This window comes from Triturus cristatus, chromosome 11 (genome assembly GCF_964204655.1).
Source record: "Triturus cristatus chromosome 11, aTriCri1.1, whole genome shotgun sequence".
Lineage (NCBI taxonomy): Eukaryota > Metazoa > Chordata > Amphibia > Caudata > Salamandridae > Triturus > Triturus cristatus.
Window position 1 is genome coordinate 737426972 of NC_140594.1, and position 19449 is coordinate 737446420.

Consider the following 19449-nt stretch of genomic DNA (forward strand, 5'->3'; position numbering starts at 1 on the left):
TGACTTCCTATCGACGGTAGGCGTGCTCTTCGAAGAGGGACATTTTTGTCAGCTGTTCAGGCATTGAGCCAGAATAGTCTGTGCCCTGTAGTCAGAAGATGCTTAAATGCAAAGCTGGCTCAACAGCGTACAATTTATTACATATTTTTGACAAACCTGATATTTTTCCACGACTTTACCCCGTCAGCTGGCTCCCTGTCCGGGCAGCACACAGACCATATAAGATTAATTCATTTTCAGAAAAACTATCTCCTGTCATCAGCTCAGTCTCAAAATCTATAGGTGCTTAGAAATACATGAAAAAAACAATAGCATTTGAAAACAGAGACATCAACCTTTTGCATTAGCACACAGCTATTATAAGAACAAGCATTTGCAATGCAATAGGTCTCGCATTTACGCGAGTTTGAGCTATTGGCATTGTAAATGACAATGCCTTTTAAGTTTTGGTTTTTAAAACATACATAAAAGGCATTGTCATTTACAATGGCAATAGCTTAAACTCGCATAAATGCGAGACCTATTGCATTGCAAATGCTTGCTATTTTTCTAATGAAAGTTTTACCAAACCCCTGACAAACCAAAATAAGCATTAACCAAGCCAAACGGTTTGCCATCAACAGGCCCACTGGATTGCCAGGGCTTGCTTCACATTGCCTTTGTAGCACTACCAAGTTGTCTCTTGGAAGATTCCAGGCATTTGGCAGTATAAATGGCCTTAGTAAGATGAGAATAAACGAAAATTAATAAATGTTACAACAAGCGCAGGGAAACCAAAGTGCAGTGACATAAATTGATGTGCTCAGGATCACACAGGTTTAGTCAAGAATTGCCCCAAGAGAAACTTACCAGTCACACAGTCAACAAGCATACCTCTAAATCTTTCTGGAGCCAAGTCCATGGCAGACTCCTCTCAGGGATCGCACCTCGGCTGTATTTTAAGTCCTGTCACTGAATGTTTTTGGGCAATGTTTAGCAACCAACAATTTTGACAGACTGCAAAAAACAGAGGGGGCCTAGGAAATGGATGTTAGTTGAACCGAGGTAGGCAATGAGCAAGAGGCAGGAATACAAGGAAGGACGCCTTGGCAGTGGGACGGCTGATGGAAGCGATGAGTTTAACATGTGATTTAAATGTGTTCCAAGAAGGTGGCAAACAATCTCAGAGTCTGAAGAGCATGGTGCACACAGAGGGGCAATGACAATCGGAGAACGGGCTGGTCGTTTTGGATCCCACAGAAACAAACGTGATTTTTTAATGACTTTTTTTTGATTGTGCAAAGCACTGCCAACCGCTTGTGGCCACCTCAGAGATTCCTGGATTCTCATATGCGCCTGCTGGATAGGTAGCACCAACTTTAGGCGTTGAGCTGGAAGTAAGGAACATAAGCAATGAGTGAAAAAAATGAATACTTGGTTGTGCACTGTAGGATGATGGAGAGTCACTGGACCGATGGAGAGAAGCACTCTACTCCGAGTGGAAGAAGCGAGCCTTCCAACAACTTCAGAGGGTCTGCTTTAAGTAGGAAACTGTGAGGGTTTATAGCCATACCCATATACGGATTTCCAACTAAACAGCCTATATATACCTTTCTGGGAGTGCTCGGGTCCAGGGGTGAGTGAGGTTGCTTGGGTCCAGGCGCGAGCAATGGGTGCTCAGATCTAGGGGCGAGTGAGGGTGCCCAGATCTAGGAGTGAGTGAGGGTAGTAGGGTCCAGGGGTAAGTGAGGGTGCTCGGGTACAGGGGTGAGTGAGTGTGCTCGGGTCCAGGTGTGAGTGAGGGTGCTGGGGTGAGTGAGGGTCCTGGGGTGAGTGAGGGTGCATGGGTCCAGGGGTGATTGAGGTGGCTCGGGTCCAGGGGTGAGTGGCGGGTGCTCAGGTCCAGGGGTGAGTGGCGGGTGCTCAGGTCCAGGGGTGAGTGGCGGGTGCTCAGGTCCAGTGTTTAGTGACGGGTGCCAGCCAAGGTATACCTGGGGTGGGTGGTGATGCCAATGCCCAGTGCAAGGGTGAATGACGGGTGCCGAGGACCAGTGCAGGGGTAAATAACTAAAGTAGGGGTGAGTGAAGGGTTACCAGTTCCAGCTGGATTCAGGTTCATCCCAGCAAACCTCATCTAAACCTTGCTTTCACCCAGCACCGACTCCGCATCTCACCCGGTGTGTATTATAAAATAAGCCAGCGCCCACCTGTTTGGGAGCTGGAAGGGTGGAAGCGAGGGGACAAGCTCTCCGCCCTGCATATCCTGGCTCAGGACGCCTCCGACAGACAAACACTCACTGTGTAACTACAACACCTAGCTGCTCCGCTCCATCACAACAAACTTCGCCCAACCGGAAGTTGGCTTCTGAAGGAATCTGAGCTCGGAGACCAGCCCGTCCGGGTTTGGTTCCTCTGGAATGCAGCTCCACCGGGTGCCGACATGGCCTCATGTCAGGCCTCAGGGGAATGGACGCGGGATTTTGATGCTTGCTCTGGGCACTGTGTTTTCGCAGAACAGGGAATGGCGGTTTCTGTCTGAACTCAACAGAAGGCAGTTCAGCAAGCAGTCACTGGGCGGCGCCCCAAGCTTTCACAAGAAAGTGCCAATCTGCTAATCACTCTCGAAAGACAATAAGGCGAGACGACACGACCTGCGCATGCACAATCAGCTGTCCGGGCAGGCACGGCAAAGACGAGATGGCAAAGAGGAGTCCAGGCGCGTGCACATGCCCTGTCCGGGCAGTCACGCTTAACTAAGACAGGTAGGGAACCAAGCAGGCTTCCCTCCCAACAGAAAGCATGGATTTGGCAATCGCACCAGTAAGAAGCATGGGTGGAGCTTCCACCCTTGCTTCGCAAGCTAAACTGACGACAATAGATCTCGCCATGAGCGAGCAGAGCATGCGCTGCGTCGCTAGGCGAGACCTAAAAAAGGATTGCAACCAGATTTCTCATGAACACCAGACAATAATTTACTTACTGGCAACCTGGTTGATAAAAGCCTATGAGGCTGCAAATGAAGCCCAGTGTTGGACTCAAGCCCATCCTGACACCTTGACATGCCATAGGGGAGCACTGAACAATCCTCCACTGAGCTACACTCTCTACTGTTCCCAGACACTCTTTTTGCCCTCCTTCTCTGCTAACTCCCCAGAATGCAAATTTGGATATGGTAATTCTGCACATGCATGTTAATCTCTATTCCTGGGAAATAGTCTCATAATAGCCATATTTATGTGCAGAGTTACAGACCTGAAACAATATTTTTGGCCACATGGTGTCCCCACTTCTAAATCAATCACATTATATTCAGGGCCAAGAGGGACAATCCATTAAGGAGAAAAATACAATTATCTTTAGACAGTCCTCCATTAATCACAAGCACCAACAATAGACAGTCAATTTTCAGACTAGGGGTGCTGCCATCAATGTTCCATCACTAAACTCATATGGATTCTAAAAAATCCAAACATCACACAGAGAACCAGTGTTGCAAATGAGCCATGCACACTCTGCAAGAGAGTGATGAGGGTGTAGTATGTAACTGGTGTGGCATTTAGGAGCACACTGTCACAAATATATTACTAATGCGGGGTGTGGCAGTACAACGTCTTATACAGGCATTACATTTTGCATTGAAATGACAACTAAATTTACACAGACCTATCGTGCAATAGCCACACGCCACACTGGTAATTTAGCATAAAAGGCTATTTATTAGGACAGGGTTGCAACATTTATTCAACTTTATTAACATTAACAGTACCTAAAACTTCATAAATATGACAATAAACATTGCAGTTCCATTCCTTCCCGCACCATTCACACCTCACACGACTTTCCATCCCAAAACCCAGATTCCTTGCTTCAGTCTTTCCCCTTTCACTCACCGGCCTTGTTCCAAATATCCAGTCACTCCTTCACTTGCCCTACCAAACATCCTTCAATGAATATCTTTCACCTGATCGGCACATCCCGCTCACCACCTTCAGTCACCTCTGCTCCCTTCATCCACCCGAGGGGTGGATGTGCCCATATGTGACTCACCCCACTCCCAAAATACCGCCTACGCTCTGCAACGGAGCCCTAAACAGGCAACACGCTGTTGAAAAAGCCATGCCACCAAAATCCTGCAACTTACAGAGTGGATGGGCAGTCCTGCCTAAACTTGCTCCCTCCCGGTGGTGCTTGGAGTCACGAATAGGCCGTACACACCCTTCTGACACCTACATAGCACCCTAATTACCCACCCCTTAACTAACCTATTCCACCCTGTCTTGTACTCGTCAGCACAAAGCACCCTGTGAAAAGACTAGTCTGCTACTGTTACTTTCCCAGGTGGCCGACACCGTACTGTAACCACACGCCACGTTAATTTAGAGCAAAAGGCCATTTATTAGGACAGCGTTGCAACATTTATTCAACTTTATTACCGTAACAATACCTCAAACTTCATTAATATACAATAAACATGATAGTTCCATTTCTCCCACACCACTTTTCATCCCAAAGCCCAGATGCCTTGGCTTCAATCTTCTCCCTTTCACTCACCAGTCTTGTTCCATTTATCCAGTCACTTCTTCACTTGCCCTACCAAACATCCTTTAATTAAGAACTTTACCCTGATCGGTGCGTACCGCTCACAGCCTTCAGTCACTTGTGCTCGCTTCCTTGCCAACGAAGGGTGGATATGCCTACATGTGACTCACAACCCCCCAAAATACCACCAAGCAGGAAAGCCCCATAGGGCACCTTCCTGCTCCCCATGCACCTTTCGCACATCAGAGATACGTTCTCCTGTACCAAATCGGCTCGTTCCACAATGTGTTCATCACATCTTGAAACTCCATAATGTAATACACGTTTCCCAAGTGGGAAAGATGCAACCTATCCTTCCTGAAAAGACACTGCTTCTCTTTCTTAATGCACCCATGAGGCATCATCTCGATGTCTCTCGCCATGCAGAAAACCCTATTTCCCCTGTTTAGCTCCCTCTGGGCTTTATCAATTGCAGCATGTTTCACAGTGCACAAAGGAATGTCCAGCAATCTAGGTCACCATCGTATTCCCTGTACTGCTCATGCACCCTGCAGTAGAAAAAATGTAATTAGCTCTAGTAAGCCTTCCCCAGCCCCCACATCCCAACTAGATTCCCAATCACTTCTGCACATAACGCTCACAGCACCTTGACCTCCACCTGCCAATCTATCAAATTCGTCCCCAAGACCACACCCCCAATTGTGCAGCTGCTGTCGCTGGCCCAATCGAGAAAGAATCTTTGCCAAAACTGACCAAGACCCTACCAAGCCTATGCAAAGCTATGCGCAACACCGCTAACAGCTGAAAAGCAATAATTCTGCTGCAGTCTTCATGACAAAAAAACCACCAGTTTCCCTTCACTGGACCACTAATGGAAACTGGCATTCCCGCACAGGACAAAACTCGAAACTACCCCTTTCACACAGCCACACCCACTTACCCCTGCCCATCTGATCCGTCTTAGATTGACGCAGCTAGATGCCCATCCATCTCTGATCCAAACTCACCTCTTCATGCAACACCATCATGGCTCAATTGGACTCCAAAAGCTCCGACACTCAAAAGGCTCCAAAAAACATCCAGATCATGCATAGTCAAAACACGTCTTCAAAGCGATAACAACAACAAAGTGGTAGAACAGCTAATAAATCCTGCAACAGCTCAAATGTATACGCGTCCCGCAACACCGCCATCCCCGGCCACCTCCTTCTGCCCCACCCTTTTAAAACATGACCCAGTATCTCATGCTTGGCTGGGTCAAAACCCCAATACAGCTTGCTATCGATCAAAATCCCCGCCAACTTTCCCACAATGTAATGTATCGACCTCCAGGATCAAGGAGATCATTCCTAACCACGGTAGGGCCTCTACTAGAAGAAGGGCTCTGTTCCAAATATCTCACCATTTTGGGAGATTTTAACTTTTATCTGGAAAAGCCAGAGGATCCCGACACCAAAGCATTTCTAGATTTGATGAGCAGCGCTGACTTAATTCAATTAGTAAATGGACCTAATCATATGGCAGGACGTACATTGGATGGAATTTTTTCCAATAATCCTCATTTTAAGCATACTGGATTGCTCCCACTGGTTTGGACTGACCATGTAGGAATCCTATTCGAAATTACTATCCCAGATGACCACCACAAAATCAGGGAAAGGCCAAAGCAGATAAAAATAAGGGCCTGGGAAAAAATGGTGGGTGCCCAACTACAAGAACTGCTTAATTCCCCTGCACAGTCCCAGCAAACAGATGTGGATGACGCAGCTAGATTATATACCCAATGGGTGGACACAGCTTGTAAAAAGTTAGCGCCGGATAAATTGGTATATCCCAAACGAGTATTACCAACGTCACTGTGGTTTTCAGAAGAGCTTAAAAGGCAACAGCTAACTTGTAAATAGCTGGAACGTAAGTGGCGAAAAAACTACAATACAAAAGATAAAGAGAGCTACAAACAAAGCCTTATTATTTATAGACAGGCCTTGTTAAGTGCAAAGAAGGTCTTCTTTGCAAACCAAATATATAGAGCACAAAATTCTTCTAGAGAACTCTATAAAACGGTAGCAAGATTGGCAAACCCAAGTAAACCGGGGGTGGAAGCAAGCCAAGAAATGGCTGAAGAAATTGCTAAATTCTTCCAAAACAAGGTGGAAGTTATTTTCTGAGCCTTTAATCAACTCCCGCAAGGTATCCCAGAAAAAATGGTGACTGAGGCAGAGCTAGGTACAGGAGTAAGGCCCTCTCTTGAGAAATTTGCCCCACTTGGTATCAGTGTTACTAAGATGCTACTAAGCACGGCCAAATCTGGTTCTCCGTATGACCCATGTCCAGTGACAGTGGCCAAGTTAGCCTTGTATTCGATTGCTATGACCTTGACACCAATATTCAATAATATGTTCGAATCAGGTGACTTTCCCAGCATTTGGAAGTTGGGTTCAATACTCCCCCTTCTGAAAAAAAATAATCTCTACCCAAAAGATCCAAATAGCTACAGGCCCATTACTCGTCTCCCACTACCTGCAAAAATAGTAGAAAAATAAATAAATGCTCAGCTGAGCACTTTTCTTTTTAAAAATAAGGTACTGGACTCTGCACAATACGGCTTCAGAGCAGGGCATAGTACGGAGACCGCCTTAATAAAGTCGACGGAAGAAATTAGGAAAGCCCTGGATCAAGGAGGTGAGGCAGCCCTCATAATGTTGGACCTGTCTGTGGCCTTTGACAAGGTCCACCACAAACTGCTGATGGACCGTTTGGCGGAGGCAGGGGTAAGAGGAAAGGCCTGGAAGCTGTTAAAAGCATTCCTAACAAATAGGAAAAAAATAGTGTCCATAGGAAGCTTTTATTCCAATGCTTTTACGCTTCCTTGTGGAGTTCTTCAGAGATCGGCCCTCAGTCCTACCCTTTTTATTATCTATGTGGCACCCCTGGTTCCTTTGATTAGATCACATGGTTTTAGTCTAACATCCTATGCAGATGACACGCAAATTGTGCTGTCTCTTCTACCAGAACAGGAAATGGACATGAGTAGGAAATTTCAAGAATGTATGGAAACAGTCAAATCCTGTCACAGAACTGTCTGAAATTGAATGGAGCCAAGACAGAGGTGCTCATTTTTGGTAATAAAGCCAACTTCTGGACCCCTGATTGGTGGCCACCAGACATGGGCAGTCTCCCCATACCCAAAAGAAAGGCAAAGAATTTGGGTTTAATGATTGATGATAAACTGAATTTTGAGGATCAGATAAAGGCTACGTCCTTGGCCACTTTTCAATCTCTCAAGATGATAAAAAAGATCAAACCGTTTTTGCCAGAAGACAGCCTGAGAATAGTTGTATCCTCTATGGTGCTATCGCGGCTGGATTACTGCAATGGGCTCTATTTAAACATCTTAGAGCGGCATTTAAATAGACTGCAGATTCTGCAAAATTCAGCAGCAAGATTGGTGACAGGCACCCCCAAATTTGTATCTGTAGCCAAAGAATTAAAAAGACTACATTGGCTGCCCATCAGGAAAAGGGTACAATTCAAGTCATTGTGCTTGGTTTTCAAGGCATGGCATGGTCAGGGGCCTGCCTTCTTGGTCAACCAGTTTAAATGGTATGCCTCTAAGAGAACCTTGCGCTCATCAGGAGCTAAAATGGTGAATATACCTCCCATGAAGAAAGTCTCATGGGGGGAAGAAGTTTTATAATAGGTGCAGCCAAGGTGTGGAATGCCCTCCCTTGGAATCTGAGGAACTCTACTAACCTTCTTGCTTTTAGGAAACAGCTCAAAACATGGATTTTTAATCTATAAAGACTATCCTCAGCTACCTATCTCCTGGCCCACCTGTGCTCTTAGATGAATTCGCCATTAGCGTGTAGTCGTTTGAAAACAACAACTTACTTGTGTTCCTAAATACTATTATTAGTCTTGTCAGATAGATGGGACCCCAGGGACATCGCCAAACCCATGTATGATAATCTTTTCTTGTGCTTTTCTTCCACAGTCCCATCCTCCTCACTGGCCCCTCCAAGCCCATCATTCTTGTCTGTCTGAATCCCTTTTCCTTCTACCGTCATGTCGCTACACGCCCGTTTGGGTATTGCTGTTGTCGCTGAAGTGCCCTTCACAGGAACCCTTTCCTCTTCCACAACACCATCTCCTAGACCCACAGACCTGCAAGATTTACCCACCGGCCCGTGTGTCCTCAGTGTCACACACTGCCCATCAATCACCCTTACCTGCCAGCAAGGCACAGACGTCCCTCTTCTCCTTGCGACGTCTGCCGCTGTTTCGAGACCCTTTGTCTGTGGCACTCCCCTTGTCGGCAATTGACTTCTGCAAAACACCAACCTCGCCTGTTGCCTGTTCCTTCCTTTTGGGCCTCCCCACTGGCATCCCCACATCATCGTCATCATGCAGTTCATCTTCTGCTCACTCATCACAAGATGTCAATGTAGCTACTTCTCTCACGGAGTAATTATGTCGTCAGAGTCAGACAAGACTGTATCCTGTTATCAATAGTAATCACTGGTGGGAAACTATATAGAGCACTGCATAAATTTGAATATCTAAATTTGAGGAGGCGGAAGAAATAACAGTGTGCCAGAGGAAATCAAAAGAATCATGTGTATGGGATCATATTAAAAGCAGGCTCACATACAGTAAAATGTTTTATATTACAGTCAGACCCCATTTATATTAACTACCCCTCTGTCCCTTATGTTCTAGAAAGTTGCAATTATTGTATTTAAAAAGAGGTGTTTGTTTTCAGATCAAGTTTTGCTAAATTTTTCACTCTTTTCTATTGTTATTTTTCATTTTTGACAGGTCACCACAATCCCATGGGAAACACGAACTTTGTACTCCACTGTGCCTGAAGATGCTGAGCAGAATTCAGAACACCTGCTAGTAAGAGAGGTAGAAATCCCATTTGTGTTTATCTTTCATCATATTCTTCTCAATGCTAAAATGCACCTTTAACAGTGTTCTTTGGTTTCATCATCTCTGTTTTTCTCATTGCCTTTGGAATCGGTGACAAGCTGCTTCCACCAAACACTGGGGGGGGCAGATTTACAAGCCCCATGCGCCACATTTACGCCGCCATTGCGTCACTTCTGTGACGCAGCGGCGGCATAAACCATGCGCCACGTTGCACCTTATTTACAACGTGACACATCTAGGGAGATGCGTCACATTGTAAAGCCCTGCGCCACAGGAAACCTACATCAGGTTTTATGTGGGAGTTCCTGAGCAGGGTAGGCGTTCTGTCGCAGGAACACCTCGTAAAAGTGATGCAGTGAAATTTACAAGATTTCACTGGGTCACTTTCCCGAGGCCGCTACGACAAACGTTAGGTATGGGCGGCCCCTGTGCATTGCTGGAGCTGCGTCGTGCTTGCGACACGACTCCAGCATTGCGCTGCCCTTACGCCACAGGATACAACACCCATCGCCCTATCCTTGCGCCACGGTGCGCCGCATTGTAAATGCGACACATTCCCGGTGGTGCAAGGAGATAGATATGTGTCGCATCTTTTCTGGCACATCCCTGCTGATTTGCAGAGATGCGCCAGAATATGTGAATCTGCCTCTGGATCTCGTTTCCTTTCATGCATGCAGACAGCACCTTTCATATTTATTAAACATCTTCGTGCTAAGTTACACAGTAAAAAGCAGTATCCAGTTTTTGTGTACACAAACATCTCTGTAGTGCACAGAGCGGTTCCACACGCCATATGACTGAAACGTTGCAGTAGTCTGCTGAATGGCCCAAAAATGTACACTGTTGCAGTGTATATATGCACAGCAGAGCATACAGGACACCCGTCATGGAGAAGCCGTGCTAAGCACTGTACCAAGGGGTGTCTTGCTGGATAACTTGTGCTTTGAAGGAGGACTTGAGGGCAACATGAGGGTCAGCGGTGTTCCTCGCAGGGACCATAGGACCTATCCTCCTGCCACCCCTCAAAGGCCATGTGCTGGTAAACATGAGCTCAATATGTTGCACCCTCTAGACCCTGGAGACAAGATCTGTTCATGTACCTTCCTGGCATGTTTTTATGAAAGGGTCAGGTTACCAATGGAAGCAGTGTTAAATGTTTGCCACTCCACTAGTAACATACTTTTGTTAGCTTTCCCAGGTGCTCCTCGGCCTTATGCATGATCCATAATGGGAACATCTGTTTGCAAGCCTGATTTCCAACTTGTGTGTCAAATATGTCACTATTATGGAAGTCCACATTTTTTATATTTGGGCACTGAAACAGTATGCATGCAATCAACATTCCCTACAAATTCTTAGGCGTGCCTCGTTGCCATCATGGAATGTATACATATTGTATTTCAGATCCTAATTCTGATTTTTCAAATTATAATTTAGAATTTAGGCTTGCAATTTTTGTTGAAAATATACGCTTACCTCATCATGAAGAACTTGTGACTCTCTCATCAGATATTTCAACATTAACTCGGAACTGGTTCACAAATTTGATTCCTATAATAACCAGATTCTGTTTGGTACTATTTCTATTTTGCTGATACTGGTCTAAAATGTGAAGCAGTTGGGCTATGCAGCAATAGTTGAACATGGTCTATGGCAGGAGGAAGTGGTGACCTTTAATGACAGTGAAATAGTGAACGCAACGAATATGCAAAAATGTAAGGTCGCTAAAATGTTCTATAGGCTAATTCCGTGGAACAAGGAGATTTATAGGTGTGGATGTGTATTTCCTAAACTTCATTGAAGATCTTGTGGCATTGCAGACTATTGATTAATGTAGAATATAGCAGTTTCCCACTTAGAGTTGATTTATCTCAAACTGGTATAGTTCACATGGCTCTATGTATTTTATGCTTTTGTGCTCATCTCAGAAATGTGTGTAGTGTATTTTACCAAACTATGTAGTGTTGTCTATAGATCCTGGCAGACGGTATCTTCTCAGAGGCAAATGCAAACATGCAGTGCTTAATTTCCAAAAGAATGAGTGCCGGTGCCCAAAACTCTGCACGGGCGACCATGACTGACGCTATTACATGTTGGTGCATCAAAAATCAAAGCTGCATAGTCTGGAATCCACCTCATGCCTCTTTAATCGACTATCAGACATTCCCTTTCCCTTTACCTCACTCCTGCAGGTGTCTGCTTTTTCCCTTTGTTGGTGTTTTTTCATCTTTCTCTTTCACCTTCTTTCCTCTTTGTGTGGACCAACATCCCACTGTGCATGGGACTCTCATAGGCCCAACTATCCAAATGAAATGTACCTAACTATATAACCCCTTCATGACCACGAGGACACCTTTAAACATTATTTCCCAAAAATACTGCAGGGATTTATACCAAATAATGAAAAGCATGCTTTACGAGTAAAATCTAACTTTCCACCAAGTTTGTTGTAATTTTGTTAATTTGTTTTTTTCTTTATCAGGGAGCAAACTTTCCTATGTGAATTAATACAGAAAATCAATGTTCTAGTAGACTTGTGTGAGCTGGGCCCACAAAAGTATTGTTCCTTCACTTCACCTAATACAGCTATATTGGCATGGCACTCTGCTTGTAGATGTAGCAGTACTTGAACTACATAGATTACATAAGCATGTGCATCTAGTAGTGTAGAAGCCTGCATGAATGTGGTATCAGGAAAGTGTGTGTTTTGCTATGGTGTTAAGTTTTTGGTAAATGTTTATGGGATAATGATATTTTAGGCATTGTCTCTCTTCATTTTCCTCACCAAGAGTTAATAGGATTAGAAACAGATAATCATATATAAATTCACTTAAAAAACCAAAGGTTTCAAAGACGTTATAGTTAGGTTCACATTTCATACACAAAAATCCATAGAAATTCAACAGTAATAGTTATACTTATCTGAAGAAACTATAACTTGTGCTGTAAGGTAGCTATAACCCCCCTGCCATGCACAGTTTTTTCATTAATAATTTTACAGCAAATGTTGCATTGATATTATCAATGAAGTCATAGAGATATCAAGAGTGATGTAATATGTGGGGTAATTAGCAGTGCATGGCTCCTGGTTGAAGTGGTGGTGCTCCTGACTGTGTTTCCCTATAGCTGGTTCTTCATTTAATTGCCTTTAAAAGGAAGCTTGCAAGAGCACGGTATGGGTTTCTTCTTCACAAAGTGTGTATGCAGCGCTTTGCTGTTCACTCCAAGCTGAAGAGGGGCTAAAACAAAACCAACCACAATAAGCACGTTGTGAGCGCTTTATTGCCTGAGAGTTCTTTGTGCTTTACTAACGAATTGCCAGGGGTTTATTCCCTGGAAAGCCCTGTGTATTTATTTTTGTGTTGCTAAAACCAGTGTTTTGCTAAAACCAGCTAAAACACCAGCGCACCGCCGTGGGCCTGAGATCTGAGCTGTGCCCCTCCCACTTTGCGGGAGCACGAGAGGTCACTAGATCTGAGAGCGGTCACTCATGAGCAGATCGAGCACCGTAGACGTGCCGGGTGTTGCCTAGCACCCAGCTGAAGCTGCTGACCTTGGAGATGAAGCCGGAAGAAAGACCGTGGCTCACCACAGTCCCGTCCCCAAGCGAGATGCTGCACCGAGTGCTCCAGCGGCCCTTCAGCGAGAGCTGACGGCTGAGGAGAGTGAGGACACTCTTGAGGGAGGAGAGACCTGCCACCTCACACCCGCCCCGCACCTTTGCGCATCTGGCCAATGGCGGAGGAAACCATTGTGGCCCTCGCCCCATGCAGCCTGAGAGGCCACACCCCAAGTGTCCTGACTGGGGTGTAAGTGAGCATGCTTCACTTATCTGGGATGAAGAAACCGCTCACTGCTACACTGCCTGAGCGAGGGCAGCGGTGCTTTCACTCACTGAGGGGAAGCGTGGTGATCGGCGCTTCCTCCCAAAGCTCATTAACGTGAGTGCACCAGGACAGTGTGCTCGTGTCTGGCTACCATCACAGTGCTGGTCCAAAGGGGAAAGAACCTTCCTTTCGCTGTTCCACCTTCCCGCATTTGACCTTGGTGTCCTCGGTACTCAGTAATTTAACCAATACTGTTCTTTAAATCTAATGAGTGATGTCATCAAAGATGTAATTTATTAGGTCATGAGTGACATAATATGTGGGGTCAATGGAGAATGACATTCACATTTGTTTTTGTCAGTGAAGATATTTTTTTCATCATTGCCCCAGTGCCCACTCCACTCTGTGGTTATCTCCCACTGCGCAAGACCTTAGGCTGTAAGCAGTGGGGCCCAGCTACAGAGCCTAGCCCACATCCTGCCCTGTTCACAACCCTCCACTGGCATCCAAAACCAATACACACATCTTTTGGCCATCGGCAGTTGGAGGTTGGCCACAGGGTCTGCACCCTACCCTCAGCAGGTGGCAATCTCCTTTGACTGTGCACAACAAGGGTTCTGCACGTGGCCTGCACCCATTCCTCCATGTGTATCCATATGTGGGCTCATAATGACCACTGCGGACAAAGTTTGTCTAACAAAAGTTTTTATTTTTTTAAATTAGGAAGTTGTTATGCGACTGAGAAGATGGGTAGGCTGAAGGGAAGCTATACTTAGGCAGACGTCTTTCTCTTCAACTGATTTTAGCCCTTTTAAAAATAAATTATTCATCAAATTACTAAAAACCTACTCCTCCCATCACATTTGTAACCCTCTGGTTTCATGCCTGCATTAACATCTCATGCTCATTTACTCCCCCCTGCACTTCAGGAAAGGCTTTAAATTCATTATCTCCTATTCTAACAAAATGCCATTCACAAGTGCCTCACTTTTGTCTTTGAAAGAAAACGTCATTCCCCTCTAGTTGTTCATTAGAACTCTTTGGTGACTCTGCAGTTAATTACTAGGCACATAACTGACCCATTGCTGTAGATATTGAAAGTACATATTTCATTATGCACGTCAGAATGTTTTACTGAAATGGATAAAGAATATATTTGATAGCTCATGGAAAATGTTTCCTTATTTCAGCTTTATAGAGCACTAACCGTAATTACTATGACAAAAAAAGTTTCATTTTATCCACTACAGGAAATTCCTTTAATTTTTAAAGCTTTGATTCCGTCATCATTGAATTCAGGTGTGCCACAGTTTTGTCGTAAATTTAGAAATGTTAGTGCTCTAGTTGTTCGTTAGAACAACGGTGAAGCTACAGTTGGTCACTAGGGAGTTAACCAACAGACCACTGTTGGTGATTAAAAGTACATGTTTCTTTTTGCATTTCAGAATGTTTTACTGACATGGATCAGTAACATATTTGAGAACTCACAGAAAATGAAACACCTCCTAATTTTTCCCTTCACTGCAGTCCTTGCTGAACAAAATACTTTACGTTTCAAAGCTTGTATTTAATCACCTGCGGTGGCCGAAACGCGTCATACCGCCGTGTCTAAAAAAATACAAGTGGATTAAGCACAAACCTTTGGTGTCCGAGTCCCTGGGGAGCGCAAACAGTGTGTGGTTTTGGGAATGGTGTTTGCATATATATATATATATATATTTTATATATTTAGGTAGATATGTTGATAGATACAGAGATATGTATAGAAAATAATAGGTTATGTTTTAGGGTTTTTGAAGTATCACATTCACCACAGTAAAGTTCTCTTTCTGTTGCACTAGAATACATTTGAAAAAGTGGCCTTGCAAGGCTCGGTGAGCTTGATCTATGGAGGTGGATGAAGGTAGACAGTCCCAGAGTTCAGAGGCTTAGAGAGAATTTTCCTGTTTGACTATGCATGACATTTTAAAGAAAGTTTCAGCTCTTAAAAAGCTCGATGGCACTAACTCCCTCAGTTGTCTTTTTGATTTGCAGCCGCTGTTGTTGAGCTGATCAATTTGCTTTGAGGTGGATCTGCTCCCCGTCCAGATGTTAACAATCAACCATTAGTTGAAAGCTTCTTCAGATGCGCAAAAGGCCAAGTGTAGACTTTTCCAGGGGTTGAAGATGGCTAATAAGTGGCCTGGAAAGCTTGGTAATATTGCCCCAATAGTGACAGCATGAAAGCCAACACCACTCCTGTAATGGGGAATGTGTTTTTTTTTTACGATTTCAAAGTATTTTATTATTAAGTTATTTACAGGTAAGCGTGCTTTACCATTACAGGGTATCAGCCCAAATTGGCTGTTTTTGCCATAGTTACAGGTAGGTGGTATACATGTTTGGCTGACCCCCTTTCCAATGTATTGCTGGGAGATAAGGGTAGCTGAAATGGAAAAGAAAGAGAATAGAAAAGAGAAGGGAGGAGATAGTATACAAGAAGAGTACTTTAGTTGTGGGTCTATTCTGGGCCTGTGGAGTTTTGTTTTGTGGGCAGTCGTCCCTCTCAAGTGAGCTCACGGGGGTTCATAGGGGTCCAGGTAGTCGTCCAGTGATGTCCACATTCCCCTAGTTGCTGGTCTCCAGGGTGAGTTTTGCAGTGCGGTGCTATCTGCGCCTCTGAGGTACGTCACCCAATTGAGCCAGCCTTTGAATGTCGTCTTAGCTGAATCCTTCCAGTTGGACAGGACCATGTTCATGTTTTTTTAAGGAAAAACTAAAAAGCAATGATTCTCCTCATGGATGAGATGAAAAACAACATTTGATACAATGAAGACTTGGATGTTGTGGGTGAGTTAGAAGCTCCAGAGAAAACCCCAAAATGTATGTACACTGATCCCTGCCTTCTTCCAGCCTGCGCCTTGGTACCTGTGAGTCTTTAGCCGCCAGTATCCCTTATCACTGCTGCCCTCATAGTCCATGTAGGCCGCCGCACAACCAGTTGCCTTCATCAGTACAAGACTGTTGACCCAAAGATGGTAGCCCCTGTCATTTCCCAGTAGCACTTGGCCGGCGCTCCTCTCCTCGATCCCGTCTACAACAGGCTCAATGTGGGCATCCTTGTCAGCACTGCCTGCTGCACCCCACCTAGGCCACCATCTTAAAACCCCTCCCCATATGGGAGTTGAGGAATAGATGGAAGATGAGCCATTAGACTACAAGACATTCCGCCCTGGGTGAAGCTGAAGAGACAGGTAACAGGACTAATGGCTCGGATTACCTTTAGGTTATCATCATGCCTGCTTCTCGTGGATAGATTATAATCACCAGCAGCCGCAGAACAGTTTAAACACTGGTTATATTGCTTGACTGTACATAGGGAATTCTTATACTGGAGACTCATATTTTGTTCCATGGATAGCTTCGGTATTTGTTTGCCAGATTATATACTCCCTATTCATATTTTATTTATTTGCATACGCAGAGCACCAATTGATGTGGAATGTATGCCATGGATTTTCAGGAAGCAAGCGAGGCAGCTGGTGTATATGTATATTTCTGGACTGTAGAAATCAATAACTAAAGTATTATTGTTGGAAATGAACTTTGCTGCAGTCACTGCACTCAGCTAATGGAATCCTATCGCTGGACACGCTGTCCAGAAGATGAACGCGTACATTAACTTATGTAAAAGGATGTAAAGGTAAGTGTAGATGCTGCACGGCTATTTGGGTACTAAAGAATGTAATGCTCACTTCACCTTTCAATATGTTTGTATCATTTCCATACTCTTGTACAGCTGGGTAATATCATTAGATATGTGTTTTACATATATGTATAGGGCACGTTCATGCGTTTTTACAAATGGTGTTTCGTCAATATGAAGTGAATTTCCGGTATGTAGTAGAAGAAGCCATTTTCCTAAGATCTCATATTTATCATAGTTTTTGGCTTGTTGTAAGGTGAAACTGCCTTTAAGAAAACCCCTGCTTCAAATTAGAAATGTGGTCCATGCATTTGAATGAAATTGCATCAAACTGTGCTCTATAAACCATTCCTGCTGCTATAAGTATGGCATTGCCATGTATACCAGAAAAATTACAATCCTCCTTGAAGGTTTTGGCAGATGAAATGCTACAGTTATTGAAAATTGAGACAAGTTTCAAAGTAAAACCTGACGTATGACCAGTACTTTAAAAGGAAGCAGAAAAAGGATCGAGACAGGAAAACTCATGCTGTGTTTCTTTCATCACAAGTGCCTATCTGTTTGGTATTAGAGGCGCAGTTGTGCCTCTGTAATTATAGCTGATACTGACAGTACTTTTCATAGAAAATCCCATTTCGGCACCCTTCATAACTTTTCCCCCATTGACTGATTTACACCACATCTGGTGGGATCATAGTTTAATATACAATCAAAGAGCAATCCTAACACATTTCCGTCTCAGTAGTTGCCCAGTAAGAGAAAAGAAGTGCTACTTTTCAGTGAACGATTTAGCAAAAACTCTATTGGGTTCTACTTACAGAAGAATTCCTGAGCACCAGAAGTAGTACACGAACACTCTTTCACTTGCTTTTACATGCTTTTATGAATCAGCCTCGAACTGTCCACTGCCTATTTGTAAAGGTACAAAAAGGGCACAGTACTTTCTATTATTCTTACCTATATATGGCAAGTTCCCTAAATGTACCCCTTTTTTATTCCCACTTAAATGTGTTTGGCCAATTCCCAGAGCATTGTATGAATATGTAAAAGAATACTGCACGATTACCTTTCTACATTCCCTTAATGACTTTGTGAATGGTCCCCGTTGTGCTTTTTTGTGCATCCCCCAAGTGAAAGCGCATCTTCTTTGCTTCCAAATAATACCTCATCAGACTAACTTTGTCACCAGCTGAAATTATAACTTAGAAATAATTAGAAAATTATGTTTTCACTTTTATGAGTACACTGTAATTTGGAGAATTATTTCAAGGGGGAATTTTATGATTTTGTCCCCCACAATGCCTACATTAAGTTACAAGGAATAACAATTACAATATTGTTGAATCTATGCTAGGGAGTAAATGATGGCTTGAATTATTGCTGAATGATTTCCTTTTAGTTGTGTCATTTTTATAACAGAATCACAGGCTTCTCCCTGGATTCTGCCCACCCTCTGAAGGAAGGAGCTTTTCAGCTTCCTGAGTCTTAGCACAAGACACCCTTAACTTTGCAAACACATCAATGAACTCAGGAGTGGTGCCTCATGAGATAAAGAAAGCAGCAGTGTGGCCCTTGCTGTAAACACACAACCTTACTTTCTTTAGTCCTGGTAAACTGAGACCTGTGTCTACTTTACCACACATTCATAACCCTTCGCAGAGCTGCATCAACCCATATTCAGTCCTTGATCGAGCACCAAAATTGCCTGGAACCCAACCAGTGTGTTTTCATTAAAGAGAGGCAATAAATTGTAGACTGGCGTCAGACATGAGGTAGATAATGGCCACTCTAATACACTGGTCCTTTTGAATTTGTCTGCAGCTTTTGCTGTGATTGACCGTAATATCTTAATCATTTACAGAATATTTGTCTTAAGAGAATGTGCAGAACTGATGACACAGATTTGTATTTGACATCGCCTCTGCAGGCATTCTGTCACCTCTACATCCTCAATTCTGACTGGCAGAAGGCTAAGCACTTTCTTCTGTTTACTTTTATATTTATTTGCCACCCCTCTTTCCAGTGGTAGAATAAGTTGTTCTTGGTCTATATCTGTATGATTGCGCATGTGACTCACAGTTCCTTAACAAAATCTCATTGTCTACATCAGGTGAGAAAATGCTTGATAGAAATGAAAAGACGGATGCCTGCCAGTAAACTATATTGTAATTTTAATTGTATTTATATAGTAAGTACTACTGCTGGTGAGGCATTGAAGTGCTTTTTGGCGAGTAGCATGCTAACTCGGAATCCATTGAATTAGTAGTGGATCAGTATGGGGAAATATAAATTGTTATTTTGAGGGGTGGACATATGAGTCTTAGTTTGATTGAATAGGATAGCGTAGGGATAGAGGAGGGAAAAGTCTAGATAGTGTTATCTGGGAGAGCATATTAGATGAGGTTTGGGCTGAGTCAAAGGAGTGATAAAAGAGGGAACAGTTCAAAGAGGATTAATAGGGAGATGAGATTATTAAAATAAGATTTG

General features: G+C 43.8%; 1 protein-coding gene across 8 annotated transcripts in view; it reads left to right on the forward strand.

The window, feature by feature from the left end:
• The window catches only part of DOCK10 (dedicator of cytokinesis 10), a 1791775-nt gene that overhangs the window by 595831 nt on the left and 1176495 nt on the right, over positions 1-19449 (forward strand). For all 8 annotated transcript variants that reach the window (XM_085634396.1, XM_085634392.1, XM_085634394.1 and 5 more), the window contains exon 3: positions 9337-9426. In XM_085634396.1, coding sequence (XP_085490522.1) covers positions 9337-9426 — 90 coding nt within the window. The remainder of the gene's footprint in view (positions 1-9336; positions 9427-19449) is intronic.